Source organism: Bubalus kerabau, chromosome 2, assembly GCF_029407905.1.
Source record: "Bubalus kerabau isolate K-KA32 ecotype Philippines breed swamp buffalo chromosome 2, PCC_UOA_SB_1v2, whole genome shotgun sequence".
Taxonomy (NCBI): domain Eukaryota; kingdom Metazoa; phylum Chordata; class Mammalia; order Artiodactyla; family Bovidae; genus Bubalus; species Bubalus kerabau.
The window spans coordinates 11363909-11391391 of NC_073625.1; the positions used below are offsets into that span (position 1 = coordinate 11363909).

The 27483-nt window shown below is 36.7% G+C and overlaps 1 protein-coding gene across 4 annotated transcripts in view; it reads right to left on the reverse strand.

Moving 5' to 3' along the window:
- ADAM9 (ADAM metallopeptidase domain 9) overlaps positions 1-27483 on the reverse strand; it is a 92773-nt gene that overhangs the window by 6497 nt on the left and 58793 nt on the right. For all 4 annotated transcript variants that reach the window (XM_055567024.1, XM_055567025.1, XM_055567027.1 and 1 more), the window contains 6 exons: positions 26510-26705; positions 23200-23305; positions 16041-16224; positions 7119-7199; positions 6758-6863; positions 1182-1323 (listed from right to left, as the gene is read on the reverse strand). In XM_055567024.1, the coding sequence (XP_055422999.1) occupies positions 1182-1323; positions 6758-6863; positions 7119-7199; positions 16041-16224; positions 23200-23305; positions 26510-26705 (815 nt within the window). The remainder of the gene's footprint in view (positions 1-1181; positions 1324-6757; positions 6864-7118; positions 7200-16040; positions 16225-23199; positions 23306-26509; positions 26706-27483) is intronic.

Sequence of the window (27483 nt, forward strand, 5' to 3'; positions counted from 1 at the left end):
CAGAGATGCAGACTGGGGAATTATCTACATGGATTGGTCAGTCTGAAGTGTGAAAGAAAGTTAAGAGAAAGAAAGGATAGAAAGATAAATCTGGGGAAGTCCCTGGCAATCCAGTGGTTAGGACTTGGTGCTTTCATTGCCAGGGGCCCAGGTTCAATCCCTGCTTAGAGAATCAAGATCCTGCCAAATCACTCAGTGTGCTCAAAAAAAAGGGGGTAGAGGCTTATGTCTCAATAAACTATATTTTAAAAACAAAAAGAAATCTACATCTGTTTTAGAACACATTAAAAAAATAAAGCTAACATGAGGATTCTCTAGGAAAATATTATGCAGTTTTTAAGTGAGGTAAGTGAGAAACAGGGCAATGAAGTAAAAGTGAGCATTCCAGGCAAGATATGAACATTTTGGAAATATTACCATAATAAAAACTAGCTATTAAATAACTGCATTGTGCTATGGGCTTTATTTGTTAATATTTCCTTATTTAATCCTCACATGAAGCCCTCCAGAGAGAGGTAATATTATTATTCTCAATGTAGAGGATGTAAACCAAGGCTTAGATACTTATTATTTCTGTTCATAATTCTAGCAAATGATAGCTTTGCTAGAACTTGCACTTAGGTCTGACTACAAGGTCCATGCTAACACATGCTACATTCCAATGCCAACGTATTAGAAATGATTGTTGAGAGACAGCAGTACAAAAGTCCAACATGTAGACTAGAAATGTCAGGTGTCTGAATTATGAAAACCCTTTCTTCCATCAAAGATTATTTCTTAAAAGCTGATGATATATAAAATCTGTTTTCAAAACAGACTTGAAGAATACTTCTAGGAGAACTGATACTGGAAATAGACAGGAAGAAAAAAATTTAATGGCATGCAAATCAGAAGTTGTAGCCCCAAATTCTACTTACCCCACTATCAGAAATCAAAGTCAAGTAAAATGAAGCCTAGGGGCCATTTTCAGTAGTATACAGGTTGGTGTCATCATAACCCTTTTCCCTCACCGTTATAAGAGGTGGCTGAGTCACCACTTACCCTTTAATTCCTGCTCATCGTGTCAAAAGAATACAGAGATAAACTAGGATGCTAGTTTTAAACTATCTTTTATGATATGATTATCATCATACATAATTAAATTACTTAGTAAGAATTTAAAAGAAAAATAATCTAAGTACTCATTTGTCTGTGATCTCTTCCTTCTGCAGTAGCGTTTCCGTAGCTGGTCTCTCTTAATGAAGACAAAAACAGCCAATACAATAAGAGGAAGAATTACGAAGAAGAATACCAGGAGTCCATCCCTCAAGGCAGCATTGTTTTCTAGAGAGAAAGAGTTTATATTAATGATAATTAAATTAGAAGTTAACTTGTATTAACTAAAACATACTAGATGATGATATATTTTACATTCATTTTCACATTGTTCAAAAGTCACACTGATTTTCAACTGAAAAACACTGAGAAGTCTTATTGACTCCTCCTGCTTACCCACTTCATTTCTGCCTACCTAAAGGTAACCACTTTTATTAATTTCTTCTATAATCTTACAGTGTTTCTTCATGCAAAGATAAGCAAGAACAAAATATGCTTTATTGTGAACCTTTCTTACACAAAAGGTAGCATGGCATAAATGCCATTCCATGTGTTATTTTTTCACTTAGCCATACTACGTATCTTCCCAAACCATACACAGAGCACCACCTCTTTTTCTGTATAGCTATACAAAACTCCATTGCAAGGATGCCCTATAGTTTATTCAGTCAGTGAGTACCCACTAATACTTTCATTTTTCCAATCTTTGCTATTACAAAAACATATTACAATGAATAGCCTTGTATACATGTCATATCACATAGATGTACCTATAGAATAATTTCCCAAAAGTAGAACTGATGTATCGGAGAGTAAATGCACTTGTTGTTTTTTAAAGACATCATCAACTTGTCTACCACAGTGGTAGTTACAAGTTAGCACACCATATATCCAAACAAAACTATAATTCAAAAAGGTACATGCACCCCTATATTCTTGACAGCTTTATTCACAATAGCCAAGACATGGAAACAACCTAAACATTCACTGACAGATGAATGGATAAGTAAGATGTGGTACTTAAATACCATGGAATACAACTTAGCTATAAAACAGAATGAAATAATGCCATTTGCAGCAAACTGGATGGACCTAGAGATTATCACACTAAGTGAAGTAAGTCAGAAAGAGAAAGTCAAATACTATATGGTATCACTTATATGTGGAAACTAAAATATAACAGAAATGAACTTATCTACAAAACAGAAAGAGACTCACTCACAGACACAGAGAACAGACTTCTGGTTGCCAAGAGGGATATGAGGAGGGGGAGGAATGGATTGGGAGTTTGGGATTAGCAGATGCAAACTATTATATATACACTGAATAAACAAGGTCCTTCTATATAACACCAATACTTTGGCCACCGGATGCAAAGAGCTGACTGATTAGAAAAGACCCTGACGCTGGGAAAGACTGAGGCAGGAGGAGAAGGGGACGACAGAGGATAAGATGGTTTGGTGACATCACCAACTCAATAGACATGAGTTTGAGCAAGCTCCAGGAGCTGGTGATGGACAGGTAAGCCTGGTATGCTGCAGACCATGGGGTTACAACAAGTCGGACACAACTGAGCAACTGAACTGAACTGACTCTATAACACAGGAAACTATATTCAATATCCTGTGATAAATCACAATGGAAAAGAACATAAAAAGAATGCATATATTTATATATGTATAAGTGAATCACTTTGTTGTATAGCAGAAATTAACACAACATTGTAAATCAACTATATTTCAATAAAATAAATTTTCTTAAAAAGTTAGCATGCTAGCCAGCAATGTACAAGAATTCCTCACAACCTCACCCATAGAGTCAAACTACTGAATTTTTGCCAATTGGCAGGTGAAAACTTATATCTTATATGATTTTAATTTGGATTTCTCTTTTTGTACCATGATTTGAGCAACTTTTCATGTTTAAGGAAATACTGTATTTCTTTTTCTTCTCAGTTTCTAAAAGTCCTTTATCTATTAGGGAGAAAAGTTTTGTCTATGATAAATTGGCAATATTTTTCCCATTTTGTCATTTGTCTTATGGTACAATGCTTTTCTCCATGCATAATTTTATTATTCCAAGGTAGCTAAATTTATCAATCTTATTTCTTGTGGCTTATGGACTTTAAGTCTTATAATTTTAAAAATTCATTAGTTAATATTAATTTTGTCTGCTTCATGTTCTTTAGTGAAAGAATATAGTAAATATGAATGTAAGTGGTAAACTATAAAATAATCCTAATTTTAAATTTGTAAAAGTACCAAAACTTTGTTTTAAAAGTCATATGAAACTACATAAAATACTCAACACAATTAAAAATAAAAATATGAAAACTTAAAGCCAATTTGATATATCATTTTATACCTAATAAGAAAAAGACAAAATTTAAAGCAACATTGGCCAGGTTATATTAAAATTGGCACCTTCATACTGTCAGTGGCATTACACAAGCTCATTTGGAATTTTTATCAAGAACCATAAAAAGGATTATACTCTTCAATCTAATAATCTCATTATGGCAATTTATGCTTCAGTTGGGAAAAATGTGTAAGTATTAAGATGTACACTACAATGTCATCAGTGCATATCAAGAACTTAGAGACAACCTAAATGTCAAATAATTAGATAACAGCTAAGTCAAGTTATGACACAATCCATCAATGAATTAAAATGTATAGTTCTGACTTCCACTTCTAGCCAAAATGGGGTAACACGGGCCAGATTTATCCTGCTAGCTATAGCAACCAGAAAACCAGGCAAAATACTTAAAGCAATGGTTTTCACAACACTGGACATATGGCAATGAAGAGCAGTGATCCCTTAGAGCTTTACAAGGTGAGCTCTACAATTGCCCCAGTTTGCTGCCTAGGGAAAGTTAACAGATTGTGATGAGGGGTGTGGGAACCTAAGCGAACTCCAGTGGTTTCCTTGAGGTGAGGAATGGATTCTGGTTGAGGAAGAAGTTAAGATAACTAGAGTTCACAGGCAAAGTACCAGAAAGGAGAAAGCTGCACAGACAAAACTTGAAAGATCTCTAGAGGGTTCCCCTCAGATACTCAGTTGAGAACTGATCAATGTATGCATGTAAGGAAATCACCTGAAGCCAGAGAAAAGAATCACCTGAAAGGATTAGTGGGAACAAACCTCACACACAACTCACACAGGACTAGAAAGAATGCCTGTTCCTACCACTTTTAGTGGAAAACTCCATAGTTAACAGCATTGAATAGAATAAACAGAAAGGGTTTGCCTCAGTAATGGGGTAAAATCAATCCGAGGCTAAATGCTACTCAGGTCCCCCCAAAAAGAGCTTTAAAAAAGGTTCTAGAGGACCATACCGGAGAAGGTGATGGAATCCCCACTCCAGTACTCTTGCCTGGAAAATCCCATGGACGGAGGAGCCCGGTAGGCTTCAGTCCATGGGGTCGCTCAGAGTTGGACAGGACTGAGCAACTTCACTTTCACTTTCATGCATTGGAGAAGGAAATGGCAACCCACTCCAGTATTCTTGCCTGGAGAATCCCAGGGACAGGGGAGCCTGGTGGGCTGCCATCTATGGGGTCGTAAAGAGTCGGACACAACTGAAGCGACTTAGCAGCAGCAAAGGACCATGCTACATCCAGGTAACTTAAGTCCACTTAAGCTTACATCCAAAGCTCATCAGCAGAAATCCAAAAATACCTAATATCCAACAGGCAAAATTCAGTTTCTGGAATTTAGTAAAAAAGTTAAAAGGCATGCAAAGAAGCAGAAAAATATGACCCAAATGAGGAGATTAATTCATAAAAACTAATAAATGATACAGGGGACAGAATTAGTAGACAAAGACATTAGATATTACTATAACTGTATTCTACATGTTCAAGAAGCTAGCATAAAGATTGAACATGCTACGTAGAGACAAAAAAGGAAGAAAAGAAGAAAGAAAGGGAGGAAGGGAGGGTGAGGGAGAAAAGAAAAAAGGAAGGAAAAGAAAGGGAAAGAAAGAAAGAGTAGGGAGAAGAAAGGGGAGGGAGAAATAGAACTTAAAGAGATAAAAACTTCAATATCAAAGATAAAAAATACACTGTATGGACTTAATAGCAGATCAGACATCACAGAAGAGTAAACTTGAAGAATAATAATAGAAACTATCCAAAATTAAACACAAAGAATAATTTTTTTTTTTTTTTAAACCAAGTGCCAACAAAGGTCCGTCTAGTCAAGGCTATGGTTTTTCCAGTGGTCATGTATGGATGTGAGAGTTGGACTGTGAAGAAAGCTGAGTGCCGAAGAGTTGATGCTTTTGAATTGTTGTGTTGGAGAAGACTCTTGAGAGTCCCTTGGACTGCAAGGAGATCCAACCAGTACATTCGAAGGAGATCAGCCCTGGGATTTCTTTGGAAGGAATGATGCTAAAGCTGAAACTCCAGTACTTTGGCCACCTCATGTGAAGAGTTGACTCATTGGAAAAGACTCTGATGCTGGGAGGGATTGGGGGCAGGAGGAGAAGGGGACGACAGAGGATGAGATGGCTGGATGGCATCACCGACTCAATGGATGTGAGTGTGAGTGAACTCCGGGAGTTGGTGATGGACAGGGAGGCCTGGCGTGCTGCGATTCATGGGGTCGCAAAGAGTTGGACATGACTGAGCGACTGAACTGACTGACTGAAAACACTGAGAAGTGAAAGAACTCCAAGTAGCCAAATATACATATAATTGGAGTCCCTGAGGGATGGAGAAAAAAAAGAAAAAATATTTGAAGAAATAATGACCACACTTTTCCCAAATTTAAAGAAAAAAGCACAAATCCAGAAAGTTTAAGAAACCCCAAGCACACCATAATCAAACACTAAAAATTAGAGATAAAATCTTATTAGCAACCAGAGGGTAAAAAAACACACACTACAAACAGAAGACAAAAAAAAAGATGACAGATTTCTCAGGAAAAACAATGCAAGTCAGAAGACAATGTAGGAACATCTTTTAAGAAGGAAAAGGGGTATAAACTGTCACCTTAGAATTCTATACCTAGTTATTATTCAAGAAGAAAGGCAAAATGAAGACCTTTTCAGATATAAGAAAGCTAAAAGTAAATTTTTCACTGGAAGAAATGTGAAAAGAAGTCCTTCAAGCAGAAACTGAATTGATATCACATGGGAATCTGACTTTACACAAAAAAGAAGAGCATCAGAAATGGTAACTGTGTGGGTAAATATAAAGACCTTTTCTAGTATCTAAATTTCTTTTAAAAATAATCAACTGTTTAAGGCAAAAGTGATAACAATGTATTATAGGTTTAAAACATATATAGTATGATAATACAGTACAAAAGCCAGGAGGAGAGAAATGGAAGCATCCTGAAATGGCACAATATCATATGAAGGGAGACTGTGACAGAAAAAATATCATTATGTTAGATTTAAACCCAAGCATATCAATAATCAAACAAAATATAATTGGCCAACACAACTCAATTAAAAGGCAGAAACTGGCCAAGTTAAAAAAAAAAAAAAAAAAAAAGCCAAGACTCCGCTAAATGCTGCCTATGAGAAACCCACTTTAAATATAAAGACACAAACAGATTAACTGATGTGGGAAGTGAGGGGAAGGTACAAGGATGCCCAATTTCTGACATAGACCACAGAGCGATCACACTCATTTTCCTCTATACTACTTGCCGTTGTACGTAGGTCCACTGTCCACACTTCCTCCGTATCCTTTAGTCTCACAGTTCGGGGGAGCCCAGCCATTGTCACAGTGACAATTTTTATTGCTATTACATACCTTCAAAACAATCAAAATACCACTTTAATTAATTGTGAATGACGTTCTAAATCATGAACTCAAGGATAGAAACTAAGAGAAAAGATTAAATTCATGCAAATCCATAGACATTCTTCTTAAGAATGAAGAATTTATCAGGTGTCTAAATTCCCCAATATCTAAAAACCTTAAGAAATCTCACTGACCAACCTCACGGAGAACTCTCATTATTCAAGCACTACTTTCGTGAACAAACCAAAAGAGACTATTACCTACCCCATGTCCATGACACTTTTGCTGAATGTCACAGTCATAATTCAGAACAGAAACATTTACACAGGCGAAATTTCTACAGATCTGAAAGAAAAAGAAGTAATGAGTAAAGAAAACTTGAACGCATTAGTAAACTAGCCAGGGGGAAAAAAAGACCTGGGTGTAGATGATTTCATTGATGAATTCTTTCATACTTTTAAGGAATAGTTAATTCCCATACTGCATATTTGATGAAATTAACTAACTGACATAGAACTAACAGTCAAAAAGGACAAAGATGACACAAAGGCCTAAAACAAAACTATAATCTTCTATACAAATATACACGTAAAATCTAAAGTAAAATATTCACAAATGGATTTTTTCAAATCAGACAGAGATAATCCCACTACTATAGAAAAGGCTCCGAAACTCCACAACTATTCATTTATGTTTTCTTTCTTTAAATTAGAGATTTAAATTAGTTGGATTTTAAAATCTTTACTTTACCCTTGCAGCCTTTTTTCTCCATTTTTCTGTTTCAGTCTTTCTGTTCAGCTTCCTCACAAAATCCTCCAACTTTATGTAACAAGAAATCTATAGTTCAGTTATATATGCATGAAGATGAACAGTGTACTAGGGTTAGGACAGGGAGACAGACATCTCTTAGGAGGATGACCAACTAATATAAAAAATCTTATCTTCTCATCTCCAACCTGCTCCTAGGGTAACAGGCAACTCGTTGCTTTGTTGACAGGACAGGAGAAGCAGACAGACAGAAGGACTAGCTTCTCCATCAGTCAACTAAATGTAAGTCCATTTTCAATATCATGTTTTCCCCCACCCCTCTCAGCTATAATCACTGTTTCCAAATCACCAATCTGTTTAGGGTTCTGCCAGGCTAAGATCCAGGCTCTTTGTTCACACTCTATCAGTCTGCACTGTAAGTTGTATGTCCTACTACTCTGGCAAACTACTTTCTTTCCTCTTTCAACTTTTCAAAATCTGTTGAAATTTTTATCTACTGATGCAATCTCATATACTTCACACTTTGGAATCTATTCCCTAATTAGTTCCTTTATATTTTGAGAGAAATTGGCAGACAAACAGGATAAATGAATATTGCAATCTAGCATCTTTTATAGGTTTTTTTTTCCAATTCATATTTTCATTCTGAACTTGCAATAACTTGTTCTAACTGACTGTAATGATTACTATTATGTGTCTGCCTGTTTAAGACAGAGGTCCAGGAATCAAGGTGTGGAAATGGAGTGGCACCACTCACTATTTCTCTTAGTGGCCCACTAGCAAAATGTTTGCTCCCTGCTCCCACGACTTTATGCTCTACAGTTAATCTAGAAGTCTTAATTCTAGAGGGAAGAATGCTTCCATCAGTGATTCCACTGAACTGGAAGTTAAGACTGCCACCCACTCACTTCGGATTTCTCATGCCTCTGAACGAACAAAGAAGGGAGTTACCGTGGGCTGATGTGACTGATCCATTCCCAAGGGAAAACTGGACTGTTACTCCACAATGGAATAAGGAAGAGTATGTGTGGAATATAGGAGATCCCTTAGGGTGTTTCTTAGTATGACCATTATAAAGACCAGTAGAAAACTACAACCACCCAATCCTGACAGGACTACTAACAGTCCAGAGCCTTCAGGAATGAAGGTTTTACAGCATCCTGCCAAGCAAAAAATCCTAACCAGCTGAAGTCCTTGCTGAAAACAAAGACAATAAAGAATTAGGGAAGAAGACAGTTAAAAAATACCAGCTATAGGGACTTTCCTAGTGGTCCAGTGGTAAAGTCTCTGTGCTTCCACTACAGGAAGCATGGGTTTGATCCCTTGGGAAACTAAGGTACCATAAGCCACATGGTGCAGCCAAAAATAAAAAACAAATGAAACATCAGCTACAACTATATTACAGAAATGAAAACTGTAATTATCATGACCATTGCCTCAATTTGTTGTAAACATGCTTGTGTGTATGTGTATCAAATACTTTTTTCTTCTCTCTCTTAGTCCCTCAGGTAACGTACAATGTATTACCTTTATATCATAGTATTTAAGTATTGCTAACTTTACATGACAGGATTTAAGTTACAGGACATCAAGAAAAGTACACAGTGGCCAAAGAATTAATCTCCTCAAGGTAGGATTTAGTGCATTTTCGGTTACACACGAGATACAATGGTTGTACACAGTTCTACCATGTTATGCAAATTTATGACCATGCTATTGTCTTCAAGATTATCTCAAAGACTGTTATCATGTTGAAGATTATGTATAATTTAAGGAGATGCATAAGGACCCCAAGCTAACAAGATGTGGACCTGTGATGTTAATTTCATGCATCAACTTGACTGGCTCACAGGGTGCCTAGATATTTGATCAAACATTATTCTAGATGTTTCTGTAGGACGTTTTTGGAAGTGATTAACACATAAGTTGATCAAATGTAAAGCAAGTTACCCTCCTTATCTTGGTCTTGTCCAATTAGTTAATGGCATGAATAAAATTAAAAGGCTGACCCTCCTCCAAATAAGAGAGAATTTCTCCTGCTGCCTGCCTTCTAACTGGGACACTGGTTTTTTTTTTTTTTTCCTTGCCTCTGGACTCAGACTGAATCATAACTCTTTCTGGGACTCAAACTCGCTAGCCTTTGAACGGGAAGTACACCATCAGGTCTTCTCAGTCTCCAACTTGCCCTCTGCAGATCTTGGGATTGTTATCTTTCATAATTGTATAAGCTAATGCCTTATTTAAAAAAAAAAAAATAACCTTATACCCACACACACATACGCACACACACACACAACCTAATGGTTCTGTTTCTCTGGAGAACCTTGACCAATCATTTCTCTATTATATTCAAACCAAAAACAACTAAACTGTACACATGTTGAGGTAAACCACACTTTAGCATACTGAACACAATGCACAACTCAACAGCAAAAGCTACATAGGCATGAGACAAGAATGAATATTTTTCTACCTCTATTAACTAAAGTCTATTCTAGTGACTGTCTGTTACACTCAATGTTTGGGTTCCCCTCAAAATACCTATGCTGAAGCCCTAATCCATGTGTGGTGATATCTAAAGGTATGTAATTAGGGTGTGTTGAGGTCATGATGGTGAAACCCTGGTCCAATAGGATTAGTTCCCTTGTATGAACAGACATCAGAGAGGAGACAGTCATGTCTGTACTTCATGAGATCCTGAACTGGTCAGGCCGTGGTCAGGAAGGAGCCCAGCACATCCAAGTACCTCACCGGGGAAATGCATATCCATGCCTCATGAACCAGGTCTACAGACTTCAGTTTTGACTGCAAAATGTGAAATGGCTCCTGGGATTTCATTCCAGTCCATTTCAATCACAGTCCACAAACCAGTCCTGCCCATCCAGGGACTCAATTAGTGAACAGACAGTAGCCTTCTTAGGTTCCTGATAGGAGCGCCACCCATCCATGCAATTGGTAATAGGCCTGCTGTATCGGGACCCAACTGTGGACCATGTCTTGGGGCTACCTCCTAAAAAGGGCAGTTCAATATACCCAGGGACCAGTTAGCACCCATACCCTACCAAGTTCCTAATAAAAAGTTCACCAACCATAGGTCCCAGGGCATATCTAGAGACAGAATTGAAACCAGCTCCAAACCAGGCAGACTAAGATTCCAGAGATAATCCCATCTACACACAAAACAGGCAGGAGGTATTTACCAGCTGAAATCTTTCTGTAAAGACTGGAAGAGGTGTTTACCCCCTTCAAATACACAAACACCAATGCAAGGCTACTTGGAAAAATCAAGCAAATATGACATCACCAAAGGAAACTAATAAAGTTCCAATAAAAGGAAAAAAAAACTTAGATGCACAAAAGATAAAGAGAAAAGAATTAAAGCATGCACTATAATAAAATATATCACAAGACAGAAAGGGAGGAACAAAAAAACTACAAAACAGGCAACAAACATTTAACAAAATGACAGTTAAATAAGTCTTTACCTATCAATAGTTACTTTAAACATAAATGAACTAAATTCCTAAAACAAAAGACACAAAGTGATTGAATGTATTAAAAAAGAAAAATGATCTAACAATATGTTGCCCACAAGAGATTCACTTTAACTTTAATGATATGCACCAGTTGAAAGTAAAGAGATGGAAAAAGATATTCCATGCAAATAGTAACCAAAAGAGAACAGAAGTAGCAACAGTTGTATCACATATAATACACTTTCAGACAAAATCAATCACAAGAGACAAAGAAGGTTACTATATACTGATAAAGGGGTCAATTATCACAAGTATATATGCACCCTATATTGGAGCATCTAATATTTAATGCAAATAATAACAGAATTGAAGGGAGAAATAGCAATACAATAACAGTATAGGGGATTTCAGTTTCAATATTGGATAGATGATGCATACAGAAATGTAATAAGGAAACAGAAGACCTGAAGAACACCATAGACCAAAATAGACCAAAAGATATATACAGAACATTTCATGCAACAGCAGCAGAATATATATTTTTCTTAAGCACACACAGAACATTCCATGTAATAAACCATATGCTGGGCCACAAAACAAGGCTTGCTATGCTATGCTAAGTCACTTCAGTCGTGTCCAACTCTGTGTGACCCCATAGATGGTAGCCTACCAGGCTCCCCCATCCCTGGGATTCTCCAGGCAAGAACACTGGAGTGGGTTGCCATTTCCTTCTCCAAAGCATGAAAGTGAAAAGTGAAAGTGAAGTCGCTTAGTTGTGTCCGACTCTTAGCGACCCCATGGACTGCAGCCTACCAGGCTCCTCCGTCCATGGGATTTTCCAGGCAAGAGTACTGGAGTGGGGTGCTCTTGCCTTCTCCAAACAAGGCTTAAGAAGATCAAAATCCTATCTGGTTTCTTTTTCAACCACAGTAGTATAGTGGAAAACTGGAAAATTCACAAAACTGAAAATTAAACAACACACTCCTGAACAACCAGTCCTGCCATTTGCAACAATATGGATGGATCCTCAGAGCATTCAGACTAAGAGAAATAAGTCTGATGGAGAAAAATTAATTCCATATGATCTCACTTATATATGGAATTTTTTTAAAAACTGAACTCAGAGAATGGAAGGGTAGTTGCCAGGGAATGGGAGAAATGGAGAGATGTTGGTCAAAAGGTATAAACTTTCAATTATAAGATGAATAAGTTCTGGGGATCTAATATTCAGCATGGTGATTACAGTTAGCAATACTGTATTATATTCTTGAAAGTTGGTAAATCTTAAAATGTTCTCACCCAAAAAAAAAAATGTATGCGAGGTGACAGATGTGTTAACTAACCTTACTGTGCTAATTATTTCACAATATATATCAAATCATCACATTGTACAGCTCAAACTTACATAATGTTGCATATCAATTGTATTTTAATAAAGCTGGGCTTGGCTACAGGGGAGGTGGAGGGCACAACAATGGAACACAAAGATGAAAGATACAGTAAAAGAACCACAGGAACATTATCTGAGATTCTGGGTTCCAAAGCTCTGTATTTGATTCTGTGGTTTGAATCAGTAAATTTCCTGCTATGATTTAATTCAGTCTTAGCTGAGTTTCTGTGAAATTTAAGAGTACTGACTAAAATTCACAGAGTAAATTTTCATCAGTTAAAAAAGCATAAGAGGACAGCTTCAGAAATATAAAAGTATATTCACCAGCACAAAGACTGAGAAATAAATCTACATTACCAGTGTTTGCTCCAGGGTTGTAAAGACAATTTAATGTCAAGGAATTTATCAACGTAACTCAGCACATGAACAAGTCAAAGGAAAATATGTAGTGATTATTTAAACAGCTATTGGAAAATACTTATACAATTTTAAAACTATTTGTTCTTTTCTTCTTACTAATTATAATTAAAAGGATTCTCCATTAAATGAAAAACACTATCTATCCCAAGTCAATAGTCAAAATCACATATAACCCTGAAAGACTGTACATATTCCCAGTCAAGTTAGGGAGAAGACAAAGTACACTATTATGATTATTATTTAAAATTATCCTGCAAGTTTTACCATTGCAATTACACAGGAAAAAAATTCAAATTGTAAGTATCAGAAAAGAAATCAACTTTCTATCATTTACAGATAACAGCTTACCTAAAAAATTCTAATACAATAATAAAAATATGTAACACTAAGCGTATGGCTGGTGACAAAGTAAATATACACAAATGAATATATTTTTCTGAATATCAATAATAGCCAATAAAAATATAAACAAAATAGCTTCTCTTACCAATAAAAACAAATTAAAAATGTAACATAACAAATTAGAAAACATAATAAATCTGTGTTATTCATAACAGCAATCAAAATATAAAATACCTAGGAATAACAAAAAAATGAAAAGGAGCTTTATAACTAAAGCTTTAAAATACAACCCCCAAGAAATTGAGAGACATACCATGTTCTTCTATGAGAAGACTGAATAATGTAAAGATGTCACTTTTCCCCATTACAAATTTATAAATCTGATTTGATCCCAACCAAAATTCCAAAGCGCTTTTATTTTTAATTTTTTTTTGGCACCTTGACAAAATGATCTCAAGTTCATCTGTAATAATAAATGAATATTAATAGCGAAGAAAACTATGAAAAAAGAATGAAGGGGCATTTATATAACCAAATATTAAAAATACATTATAAAACTGATAAAAACTAAAAGAAGTCAATTACTGACATAGGAGTAGTCAGACCAGTCAGTGGACATGACGTGAAAAAGCAGAAACCAAGCCCAAGTATATATAAAAATTTAATAAGCAATTTAAATAAGATTTCAAATTAAAAGAGAGATTATACCTGAGGTGTAGGCAAATAACAAATCATTCTAAAAAAAAAAAGTAACATTAGAAGTCAGCATACAGTCATCATCTCTAAATGAATAAAATGATGAAAAAAAGAATGCCAACCTCATACTATACACTCAAACTGGACTAAAGAGATAAGCATTTAAAAATTTTTTAATGTCCTAGAAAATAATTCTCTGATACTATACTAAGAAAAGTCTTTAAAATTGAAAGTAAAGTCAGACTTTCTTTACTTTTCCTTTCTTAAAGGAAAAGAAAAATAGATTTGTTTACATAAAAAAGTAAACATGGAAAAAAATACTAAAATCAAAAGAGGCAAGTAATAAATTGGGCAAATAAATTTTTAAAATGTATTATATTAAGTTTTATATGACATGTTATAGCTCTTTAAAAATTGATAAGAAAAACACACAATTTTTTAAATAAGCAAAGAATATTAACAAGCAAATCACAAAAGAAGGAATAAATATATGGAGACTAAAAAATTTAATGTCACTAGCAGTCAAGAAAGAACAAAATAAAAAGAAAATGACCAATGACAGTTTAAAAACAATTGTACCTAATCCTGATTACAATATAGAGAACTGAAACACTAACTATTGAAAACTGCTCAGAAAGTAAACAGGGAAAAACTTTTCTAAAAAGAAATTTGGCAAAACTATACATAAAACCTTAAACGTATGTACCCCAGTAGGTTAGCCTTTACCCTCAGAAAACAACCAGGATGTTGTGAAATTTCTTATAAAGTCCTTTACCTCAACATTGTTTATACTAACCTCAGTAGCTGAATTAATGGCATAGCAAAGTGAAAGTCACTTAGTCATGTCCGACTCTTTGCCACCCCATGGCTATAGTCCACAGAATTCTCCAGGCCAGAATACTGGAGTGGGTAGCCTTTCCCTTCTCCAGGGGATCTTCCCAACCCAGGGACAGAAGCCAGGTCTCCCACATTGCAGGGGGATTTTTTACCAGCTGAGCCACAAGGGAAGCCCATGACAAAGGCAGACAGAAAAACACGAGTCTTTTTGTAAGAATGAGGAACAACAGAATGGGAATTGAAAACTTGGTAGAAACTGAGGTAACCTGAGGGCCTCTCTGTCTTTTTCATGTGTCCCATGGTCCCATAATCAGTCAATTGTGTTCGCTCTTTCCTCCTCTGTTCTCCTATGAGTTTGTTTCTTCAACTTGTTCAACAATCCTGCACCCTTAGATCTCTCCTATGTAGCTTAAGCTTGCTATCACCCTTCTAGCCCTACTCCTACATTATGGCATCTCTCAGAGACTTCTCAGTTTCAGCTCTACTCTTAACTGCCTTTCTTTACTTATGTATTCCCCCCACAAATGGAGTTAGGCCTATCTCATCTCATCCAGAAGCACTGGTAGTAACTCAGCAGCTAACTCTTGGCTCACATCTGATCCAAACAGCTGTGGTCAGAGTAGCAGGAAGCGTGGGGAGGACAAGCATTACAACACTTATAGTATAGTCACGTACACATGTACACATACACACACACACTCCTGAAAATCCCCTAAATGTCCCAACAAGTAGTACCCTGACTAATAAACTACAGCACATTGAAAGGGGTGGGTGGCGGGGGTGGGGGTGGGGGAGGTGCCCAGTATATTACAACATAGAAACAACAGGTTATAATACATGACTCTAAGAAAGAAATCAGAATAACAGAATTATAGCTTCTTTTTATGGATATAGAAGTATCTTTAATGAAATTGTGGAAACTACCAAATTAGATGCAGATAATGAATATTCCAACTCAGTGACCATTATAAAAACTGATCATTTCCATAGTTAAAGAAACCATTATATGAAACTAACACAACTGTAAATCAACTATATCCCAATAAAAATTTTAAATGAAAAGAAAGCTTTATATGGCTATAAATCATCAGGAGGTATAGCCATTCTTAATTTTATTCTTGGTGGCTTTCTGTTTTTCCAAATCTCCACAATGAATAGAGATTTCTTTTATAACCAAAAAAGAACCACTCACTTTGTATAATGATTTTATTTTTAATTCTTAAATTTTTTCTTTGTTTTAAAAAACATTTTTATTACCTTTCCAACATCACAGCTGGTGCCTTCGTTCACCATGCCAGGATCTGGAACATCGGATCCAAGCTGGAAGTCCACACCCCAGCACTTGGTGCCTTTTCCAGGAGTCTGAATGATAGCAGGCACAACTCCGAATACAGGCAATTGTTGTACATTCTCACATTGAAGCTTTCCACACAAAGCATTCCTGGAAAGAAAGAAAAATAATGCAAACTACAATGCATCTGGTGTACATACAAAAGAAAAATTATATATTTTTGTACAGAGAGTTTATTTCTATTTAGATGAAGGGAATCTCAACAGAGAAAGTGTGTGACAGCAACAGAGATCAAAGTAGCGCTCTTTAAATATGGCAAAGAGAAGACGTAAGTGCCTGTAAAGACGCAAATTCCTAGGGTACGGGGGGTGATGATGCCGACACCTAAGAATCCCTCTTCACTATCTGCTTAGGGCTCAAAAAAGTCTAACTAATTTAGTTGCACCTGTGGCGGATTCCTTTTGATATTTGGCAAAACTAATACAATTATGTAAAGTTTAAAAATAAAATAAAATTAAAAAATAAATAAATAAATGTGATATAATTTTATAAATGCTTTTACATAGAAAACAACAGAACTATACTGAAATTCAATGGTGTCTTTTTATTGGGTTATAATAAAGAGGAGTCAGATTTTGTAATGTTAAACAAGCTTGAAGGAACTCAATCGCCCTTTGCTTGGCTAACTCTTACTTACTGAAAGACTCAATTCATTAGTTCATTAATTCACTAATTCAGTATTAGAACTCTACAAAGACCTCCTTGACTACAATTCCTATTACCAAGGGTGTGTGAGTTAATGTTCTTCCTATATCCCTTCATGATACATTAAGTATCCCTAACATCAACTCTTAAGGTGCTGCACTGAAATTTCCTTCTTAATGGCTTGTCTTTTGATCTAAGCACCTACCCTATTAAATCTCCCCTATGATATCATGACCAAGTCATTGTAGGATATGATTTTTCAATTCCTCTAATTCATCACCTCCTAAATATTCTCACACTAACTATCATAACATTCTTTTACTTCCTGAGTTAACATCTTTCTCTCTATAACTTTTCCTCATTGGTCCCAGATGGTCAACATGAGACCACACATATAATATCTTTTCTTTCCTCTACATGGCAACCTTTTAGGACAACTGTCATGCAGGTCCAAATGACTTACTTAACCAGGGAAATATTCTACAATTATTTCTCATGCAACAAGGAAGCTCCCCTCTTAAGTATGTTCCACTTTGTCTCACTACCTATTGAAGCTCGGTGCACGGAGTGAAACAGGAAACTTCAGTTACAGTCTGATTAGCAAAGAACAAGATGAACCGTCATTTACTTCACTGAGATATTATACTTCTATGAAACCCAGGATGACAGAAGCTCTTATGGAAACTACATTATATTACTGATGTCCTTGAATTTATCCTTAGCTTAAACCTCTATTTGCTTTTTGCACATGCTGCTATTAAGCCTGCTCTTCCTTCCATCCTGCACTTAAGAGTTAAGTTCTTTTGTCCCAACTTGACATTTATTCTTTTTTTAAAATTAATTATGTATTTGGCTGCACCAGATCTCAGTTGCAGCACTTGGGATCTTTAATTCTGATATGCAGTATCTAGTTCCCTGACCAGGGATTGAACCCAGGCCCCCTGCATTGAGAGCAGAGAGTCTTAGCCACTGGACCACCAGGAAAGTCCCCATATTCATTCCTACGTCACCATTAACTTACGAGGCAATCTGAGTGAAATGCTTAAACTTTCTGAAGTTCAGTTTCTTTATCTGAAAAACAAGAGCTATATAATGATGCCTATGTCACATGCAAGCATGCATGCTAAGTTGCTTCAGTCATGCCCAACTCTTTGCAACCCAATGAACTATGTAGCCTGCCAGGCTTCTCAGACCATGGAAGTCTCCAGGCAAGAATACTGGAGTGGGTTGCCATGCCCTTCTTCAGGGGATCTTCCCAACCCAGGGATCAAACCCAGGTCTCCTGCATAGGAGGCATATTCTTCACCATCTGAGCCATCAGGGAAGCCCCAGTGTCACATAGTTAGTTGAAATTAGTTATGAAAACCTCTAAAACAAAGCATAGAATAAAACAGATCTTGGTTAGCATCTATTGGAACCTACCAAAATTCATTTTTCTATAATGTATTCAATGTCTCATGTATAGTCTTGGTAACATATTAAAAACAAAATGGCTGATTGAGGTTTGGTAGAAAACAACAAAATTCTGTAAAGCAATTATCCTTCAATAAAAAAATAAATTTTTTAAAAAAGAAAAATAAATACTCTTAATATATTTTTAAAAATCGATCACAAATCATTAAATGGATAGTAACTTCAACAGAAAAATAATAGCAAAGATGTAAATATGCAATTCACAAAATAAGAAATGCAAACAGCCAATAAAGCTAAGAGATGCTTACTGTTATATTCATTTAAATATTATATCACAAGCACCAATAGAAACACTGCTTCAGGCAAATAGTCATATAAGCAAATAAAATGTTTATGTGACAAATACTGCCAAAAAAAAAAAATTCCAAAGTAGAGACTTTGGTAATAATAAAAGATTCAGTTCCTTCAGAAGACATATAACAATCCTAAATGTGTATGCACCTAATAATATAAGCACCAAAGAACACACTTTAAAACACATACAAGAAGAATATACAGAACTAAAAGAAGCAGACAACTTCATAATCATAGCTGGAGATCTGTACATATCCCTTTCAGAAACTGAAGGGGAGACAGATAAATAGGCACATACACCCAGAATATAGAAGATTTGAATATGACAATTAATTAACTTGACATTTATGGAACAATATATCCAATAGCAGCAGAATACTCTGCTTTTTAATTGACATGGAACATTGACCAAAACAGACCATATGCTGGACAGTAATTCACATCCTAACAAATTGAAAAGAACTGAAATCATACAAAGTATGTTCTCAATGGAAGTAAACTAAAAACCAAAAACAAACAGAAAACCAGAATACTCCCAAATACTTGGAAATGGGCAATACATTTTTAATAACTCATGAGTCAAAGGAGAAATCACAATGTAACTAAGAAAATATTAAGAACTGAACAATAAGGAAAACACAATATATCAAATTCAATGAAAAAGAAGCATGCAACTTTTTAACCCAGTCACCCTTCCTTTAACTTTCAAATTGCTACTTTTCTCATTTTGATTTAGCCTAATTATGTTAGTCAAGATAGATCAAACTCCCCAAAGTACAGGAAAGAGTCTTCCTTGGTTTTTCTTAAACATCATAAAAAGAATCTTGAAAGTGCTGTGCTTATGACTGGTTTTGTATCTGACTTTCCCTTTATCTAGAAAATTACCTATTACAGAATCTATCTTATTCTAAAGCAGTATCATTTTTAAATGATTGTTCTTGTTAAGGCAATAGTAAGGCAATAAAGCCTTCCCATGCAATTTAAATATACAAAAAAATTCCCCAGAAAAAGAGTGCTACAGCTAGTTTTGAGACTACTCAAGATAGTCATATACCCTCTTTTGAAATACTTTGTAGTTTTTCTAACTTCTTTCAACCTACTGTTTTTTATATCAAGAAAGATATATTGTAAATACTCTATGAAATAGTTTCTATGAATAATTAATTTGTAATGAATTAGAACAACATAAATTGACTAATATTTTTTTTAAAGCACATGGCATTAAGCATATCTATAAGAGGGACATCTGACCCTGGAAAGGAAGTTGAGGAAGTCTTGGTAAAGTTCATTCAGTCGCTCAGTCATGTCCGACTCTTTGCGACCCCATGAACTGCAGCATGCCAGGCCTCCCTGTCCATCACCAACTCCCAGAGTCCACCCAAATCCATGTCCATTGAGTCAGTGAGACATCCAACCATCTCATCCTCTGTCATCCCCTTCTCCTGCCCTCAATCTTTCCCACATCAGGGTGTTTTCCAAAAAGTCAACTCTTCGCATCAGGTGCCCAAAGTACTGAACTTTCAGCTTCAACATCAGTCCTTCCAATGAACACCCAGGACTGATCTCCTTGCAGTCCAAGGGACTCTCAAGAGTCTTCTCCAACACCACAGTTCAAAAGCATCAATTCTTCGGCACTCAGCTTTCTTCACAGTCCAACTCTCACATCCATACATGACCACAGGAAAAACCATAGCCTTGACTAGACGGGCCTTTGTTGGCCGAGTAATGTCTCTGCTTTTGAATATGTTGTCTAGGTTGGTCATAAGTTTCCTTCCAAGGAGTAAGCGTCTTTTAATTTCATGGCTGCAATCACCATCTGCGGTGATTTTGGAGCCCCAAAAAATAAAGTCTGACACTGTTTCCACTGTTTCCCCATCTATTTGCCATGAAGTGATGGGACCAGATGCCATGGTCCTAGTTTTCCAAATGTTAAGCTTTAAGCCAACTTTTTCACTCTCCTCTTTCATGTTCATCAAGAGACTCTTTAGTTCTTCTTCACTTTTTGCCATAAGGGTGGTGTAATCTGCATATCTGACGTTATTGATATTTCTCCCAGCAATATTGATTCCAGCTTGTGCTTCCTCCAGCCCAGTGTTTCTCATGATGTACTCTGCATAGAAGTTAAATAAGCAGGGCGACAATATATAGCCTTGACGTACTCCTTTTCCTATTTGGAACCAGTCTGTTGTTCCATGTCCAGTTCTAACGATTGCTTCCTGACCTGCATACCGATTTCTCAAGAGGCAGGTCAGGTGGTCTGGTATTCCCATCTCTTTCAGAATTTTCCACAGTTTCTTGTGATCCACACAGTCAAAGGCTCTGGCATAGTCAATAAAGCAGAAATAGATGTTTTTCTGGAACTCTCTTGCTTTTTCCATGATCCAGTGGATGTCGGCAATTTGATTTCTGGTTCCTCTGCCTTTCTAAATCCAGCTTGAACATCTGGAAGCTCACAGTTCACGTATTGCTGAAGCCTGGCTTGGAGAATTTTAAGCATTACTTTACTAGTGAGATGAGTACAATTGTGCAGTAGTTTGAGCATTCTTTGGCATTGCCTTTCTTTGGGATTGGAATGAAAACTGACCTTTTCCAGGCCTGTGGCCACTGCTGAGTTTTCCAAATTTTCTGGCCTATTGAGTGCAGCGCTTTCACAGCATCATCTTTCAGGATTTGAAATAGCTCAACTGGAATGCCATCACCTCCACCAGCTTTGTTTGTAGTGATGCTTCCTAAGGCCCACTTGACTTCACATTCCAGGATCTCTGGCTCTAGATGAGTGATCACACAATCGTGATTATCTGGGTCATGAAGATCTTTTTTGTACAGTTCTTCTGTGTATTCTTGCTACCTCTTCTTAATATCTTCTGCTTCTGTTAGGTCCATACCATTTCTGTCCTTTATTGAGCCCATCTTTGCATGAAATGTTCCCTTGGTATCTCTAATTTTCTTGAAGAGATCTCTAGTCTTTCCCATTCTATTGTTTGCCCCTATTTCTTTGCATTGATCACTGAGGAAGGCTTTCTTATCTCTCCTTGCTATTCTTATCTTAAAGAAGTTAGTTAAAATGAGATCTGGCAGAGACAAAAGGGCAAACTAAGGAGAAGGAACACCACATGCCATGGCCCTGTGGCAGAGGGCCAGATCAGTAGAGTGGAAGTATTTCTCAACATTTAAGGGCTCAATAGAGAAAGATAAGCCTACAAATAAATACATTAAAGAAGCATCCAGAAACAGAAAAATACTAGAAGAGCATTCCACACAAAAGCCAACGAAAGGGGCTTCTTCAAGGAGAAAATGCTCAACATAAATGAATGCTACTGAAAGGTCCAGAAGCTTGAAGACCTAAAGATACTCTGTTAGATTTAGGAACATGGAAGTCACAGTTGTTATTTCTTCTTCATGAGCATTGTTTTACCTCAGTGGCTTTGCTATTAACTAACAGAGTAGGAGGTGAAGTGGGTAGAAGAGAAGCACAGCATTATGTAGTTAATTTTTTTGGCTTTTTATAACCATTTTTAGAATAAAAATATGACTATTACAAAAAAACAAAATAATTGATACAGAATGTTAGCACTGCAACAGATATAATACAGTCTAGTAAGTTTCCCGGAGAAGGCAATGGCACCCTACTCCAGTACTCTTGCCTGGAAAATCCCATGGACAGAGGAGCCTGGTAGGCTGCAGTCCATGGGGTCGCTAAGAGTCAGGCACGACTGAGCGACTTCACTATCACTTTTCACTTTCCTGCATTGGAGAAGGAAGTGGCAACCCACTCCAGTGTTCTTACCTGGAGAATCCCAGGGACGGGGGAGCCTGGTGGGCTGCCGTCTATGGGGTCGCACAGAGTCGGACACAACTGAAGCGACTTAGCAGCAGCAGCAGTGAGTATCCAGCTCATTCTCTAGAGCCCCATGGCTTCATGGTCAAAGCCTCTGGGTGAACTCAGCTGGTCGGAATTTCCTGCCCTCACATCCACCAGAAGAGCTCCATTCAGAATGATTTATATGTTTACATACCTACATTTATCTATCTGTGTATCTGGAAAGCACAGTATTATAGACTAATTCCAATTTTGTAAAATTAACGTTAGTGTGTATGTGTACAGTGCATAGAATCAAAATAAAGGAAGATGTACATACACTGAAATTAGTTGACATATACAGAAAGAGAGATCATGATAACTCTTCTCTTGTTTATAACTTTGCAATATTATTTTTCACAATGTGCAAATGTTATAGAAACAAAAAAGTTTTCTAATTAATCACTTTAAAATTATATAGAGCCAGAAGAAAATTATGAAGTTCTGAATTAATTTTGCAGGTACCTTTATATATGGGTTTAGCAGCCAAATCTTTTAACAAAAGGAAAAAGAAGAATGTTTATTTGAGTTTTTACTATAGAACAAGGATAAACAAAAGTGATATTATAAAAAACATTATATTTTAGACAGGTAACGTCAAAAACTATGCATTATTTTACCATTCATATTCAGTCTCTCTGAAGCCATGTTTTATAAAATTGTTAAGTCTGAAAAGTTATATATTTAAGGAGGAGAAAACAGTCACAAGGAGCTATAAAACTTCCTACAGATGACTGATATCACATTCTTTCATGTGCTTTTCTTATTGTTTTTTTTTTTTTGCCTCCACTTACCCAATGGCACACTTCTTGTATTCATGGCCAGAGAAACCACAATTGCCAAATCTGTCACCTTTGGAATTCACATCAAGGAAACATTCCTTCGGGGCAGCCTTGGCTTCTGTAACATAAAAAAAAAAAAATTTTGTACACCTGAAACTAACACAAAATTGTAAATCAACTATATACCAATAAAATTTTTAAATTTTTTTAATGTTTTTAAGACTTGGCAATTTAATTCAGAAATAAAAGCATTTGCCACAACAGTCCATATGTCTGGATGAACTGCCTCAACAACTATGAAAAAATTTCAGAACCTACAGGTGAAACATTTTGCTCCACATTTATAATTAACAACAAGATGTAAAGATAAAGCCTGGTTGGTACTTAAACATTAGCATGGACTCGAACACTCAAGTCCTCAAAGAAGTGTCATTAAAGAAGATGAAATTATAAATAAGTCAAAAACCATGCACAGTATGGCAGCACTTTCAGTCTACTTATTTTCACTGTTCTCACAGCTCCACTGCACCCCTGGTTAGATTAGGCTAGGGAGGGTTGGTGAAAACACTGCCAGCTATTATTTTTTCACACAGGGACCAAACCTGCATCTCTTGCATTGGCAGGTGGATTCTTTACCACTGAGCTACCAGGGCAGCCCAATTTACTATATATGGAAGCTTAATTTAGGTATTAATTACACTGACAAACAGCCATGACACTGTCAAAGTATCAATCCATTCTTGTTTTCTTGTATTTTATATATGTATCCTTTAATGCTCAACTTTGCCACTTATACATATTCCTAAAAATATTTTATTTGGAAATATTTTGCAGCCAAAATGGCAGTACTTTCCATATAATGGAATCCATATAATGATGGAAATTCATGTGCCTATCTTACACACCTAGTACAATATTGTTCAGTTTAAAAGAAAATGGACATGCAGCAAAAGGAGATGGCATAAAAAAGAGGCAGAGGATCAAGTAATCTGAAAATGGATGCAGAATACTTGCACAGGATAAACGTCACATGGCAATAACCCTAGCAAAACACACATGCTCACATTTATATAAGAAAATGCAGCTAAATTAACAACAACGACCCCCCCATCTGTAATTACTTTTTTTGGTCTGCAATAACCTGCTCATCAGGGCTTCCCCTGTGGCACAGCAGTAAAGAATTCACCTGCAATTCAGAAGATGCAGAGACACAGGCTCGATCCATGGGTTGAGAAGATTCCCTGGCAGAGGAAATGGAAACCCACCCCAATATTCTTGCCTAGAGAATCCCATGGACAGAGGGGCCCGTTGGACTACCGTCCATGGGGTTGCAAAAGAGTTGGACACAACTGAGTGACTAAACAGCAACAAACCTGCCCATTAGTGCAAAATATTGGTTTGGCCAAAAGTTTGTTCAGGTTTTTCCATAACAGAGAAAAACCAATTAACTTTTGGACAAACCAATATATCAGAGGGCTTCCCTGGTGTTCAGATGGTAAAGAATCTGCCTGTAATGCAGAGACCTGGGTTTGATTCCTGGGTTGGGAAGGTCCCCTGGAGGAGGGCATGGTAACCCACTCCAGTATTCTTGCCTGGAAAATTCCATGGACAGAGGAGCCTGGCAGGCTACAGTCTATGGGAGCGTAAAGAGTTGGACACGACTGAGCAGGTCTCTCCTGAGAGGGTCTCTCCTCAAACCCTATTTGGTCAAAGTTCCCATGACCCCCTCCTTGGATTTAATTTGCTAGAGCAGCTCACAGAACTCAGAGAAACTTTTACTCTCTAGATTACTGATTTATTATCAAAGAATATATCAATAATTCAGGAACAGACAGATGGAAGAGATGCACAGGGCAAGGTATGGAGAAAGGGGCTTGGAGGTTCCAGGCTCTCTTCCTGCCTCTCCACAAGTTCACTAAAGTCCCAAGCTCTCCAAACTGTCCTTTCCAGTTTTTACAGAGGCTTCATTATATGGGCAGATTGATTAAACCACTGGCCACTGGAGAGTAACTCCATCTCCAGTCCCTCTCCCCTCCCCAGAGGTAGGGGGACTTAAAGTTCCAACCACTAACCATAGGGTTTGTTCTCTGGCAACCAGCCCATCCTTAGGTAACCAAGGGATTTGCCAAAAAGTCACCTGGTTGACATAACAAAAGACACTTTCAAGGCTCTTATCATTTGGGAAATTCCAAAGCTTTTAGGAGTTCGTGCCAGGAACTGAACAAAGACCAATTTTTTTATGTGTTTGTTATAAATCACAAGATTACAAGAGTCAATACAGCTCTACCTAAAATTATAATTAATCCATATTAAGAAGATAGAGAATGAAAAATGAACATGAGTAGATAAGAGTTGACAAGTGTTGGGAGAAGAGAAGGGAAGAAATTTAATCCTTATCCTCCACAGTGAAAAATTAACATTTAATACCTAGAATGGAAAAATAAAAAAAGTAGCATGACCAAGAAATTATCTAAAGACCTAGAGCCAGTAACAAAGTAATTAACTAGAAGGGAGGAAGAAAAGGTTAATAGTGGTAGCCTTCAGGGATGAGCTATTAAGTGGGAGTACTTTGATGAGTGCGTGCTCGGTCATGCAGCCCCATCGTCTGCAGCCTGCCAGGCTCTACTGTACATGGAATTTTCCAGGAGAGACTGGAGTGGGTTGCCATTTCCTACTCCAGGGGATCTTCCAGACCCAGAGATTGAACCCCCATCTCTTGCATCTCCTGCACTTGCAGGTGGGTTCTTTTACCCCAGCACCACCTGGGAAGCCCGGAAGTACATTTTACTTTTTCATAAAATCTTGATGAATAATTTGACTCTATAATCTAGTGTATGTGTAACTTTGATAAAAAAAAATTTTTAAGACACACAAAATAAAAAAATATATATATACTACTAGGAAAAGAATGGATTCCAATTATATAACACAATGCTCTGTGATCCAAATACAGCAATACAGACAGAATGCAAAAACATTTTGAGCGAACAATGAAAACAGAAGACCCATGTGTATATCCCCATACTATTTACATGAGTTTATTAAAGCTAAAATACAATACTGTGCATGTATATATACATATAATGTTAATATACACAGGACAGGGCAGTGAGAAAGTAAAAGCAAAAATCACCAAATGAACTTGGATGCATCAAATTCATGACCTTGACTGCCTGTGGAGAAGGAAAGATGGAGACGAGATAGGAGACAGAAAACAGAACTTCAATTTTAGCAATAATGTTCAATTTTCATTTTTAACAAAAACTAAAATAAAAAATATATAAATAAAAGCAAAGCAATCAATATAAATAAAATATCTTACTTGAGCCAAAGATGACTTGACACTGAGCATCATAATATTGGCACACGCCATTGTAACAATAGGCTTTGTTATTCTGGCAAGGATACCCATTCTGAATAAAAACATCTGGCTGACAGAACTGAGAAGAACCATTGCAATACTCCGGAACATCACATTCGTTGGTTTTTCCTCGGCACAAAGTGCCTCCTGGACGGAACTAGGATAATAGGATTGAAATTGAACAGGAATGTCAGGAAAATTCCCACAAATTAACCAAATTTGAAACCACAGTATTTATATCTATAAGAAGGTCTAACAAAAACAGAAGATTAAATAACCCAATAGAACAGTGAACAAAGGCCAATAACAGGCAATTTATAAAAGTCATGAAATATGGAAAATGAAAAAAGCAGAGCATCATAGATGACCAAAAGAAATGCAAATTAAACGAAGATATAAAACCACATTACACCTATCAAACTAACCTGGATTATAACACTGGCTGACAACAAATGTTAATAAGTGAAGTCAAAATGTTAGCTGCTCAGACATGTCTACCTCTTTGTAACCCCATGGACTGCAGCCCACCAGGCTCCTCTGTCCATGGGATTCTCCAGGCAAGAATACTGGAGAGGGTTGCCATTTCCTTCTCCAGGGGATCTTCCCAACTTAGAGATCAAACCTGGGTCTCCTACATTGCAAGCAGACTCTTTACCATCTGAGCCACCAAGGAAGACATGTTAGTAAGAGAAAACAAAAATAATGATTATATAGTATAATCAATACTGTACACTGCACAGTTATCAGTGCATTGATTACACCGGCAAATACAGACTTGGCACATTCGTAGACAGTATAAAAACGTGTGTCAAAATTTTCACATGCACACTCCAGCAATTCTACTTATAAGCAAAAATTGGAAGCAATCTAAATGTCCATCATTAGTTGACCAGATAAAGAAATTATGGTACAGCCATATAAAGGAACACTAACTA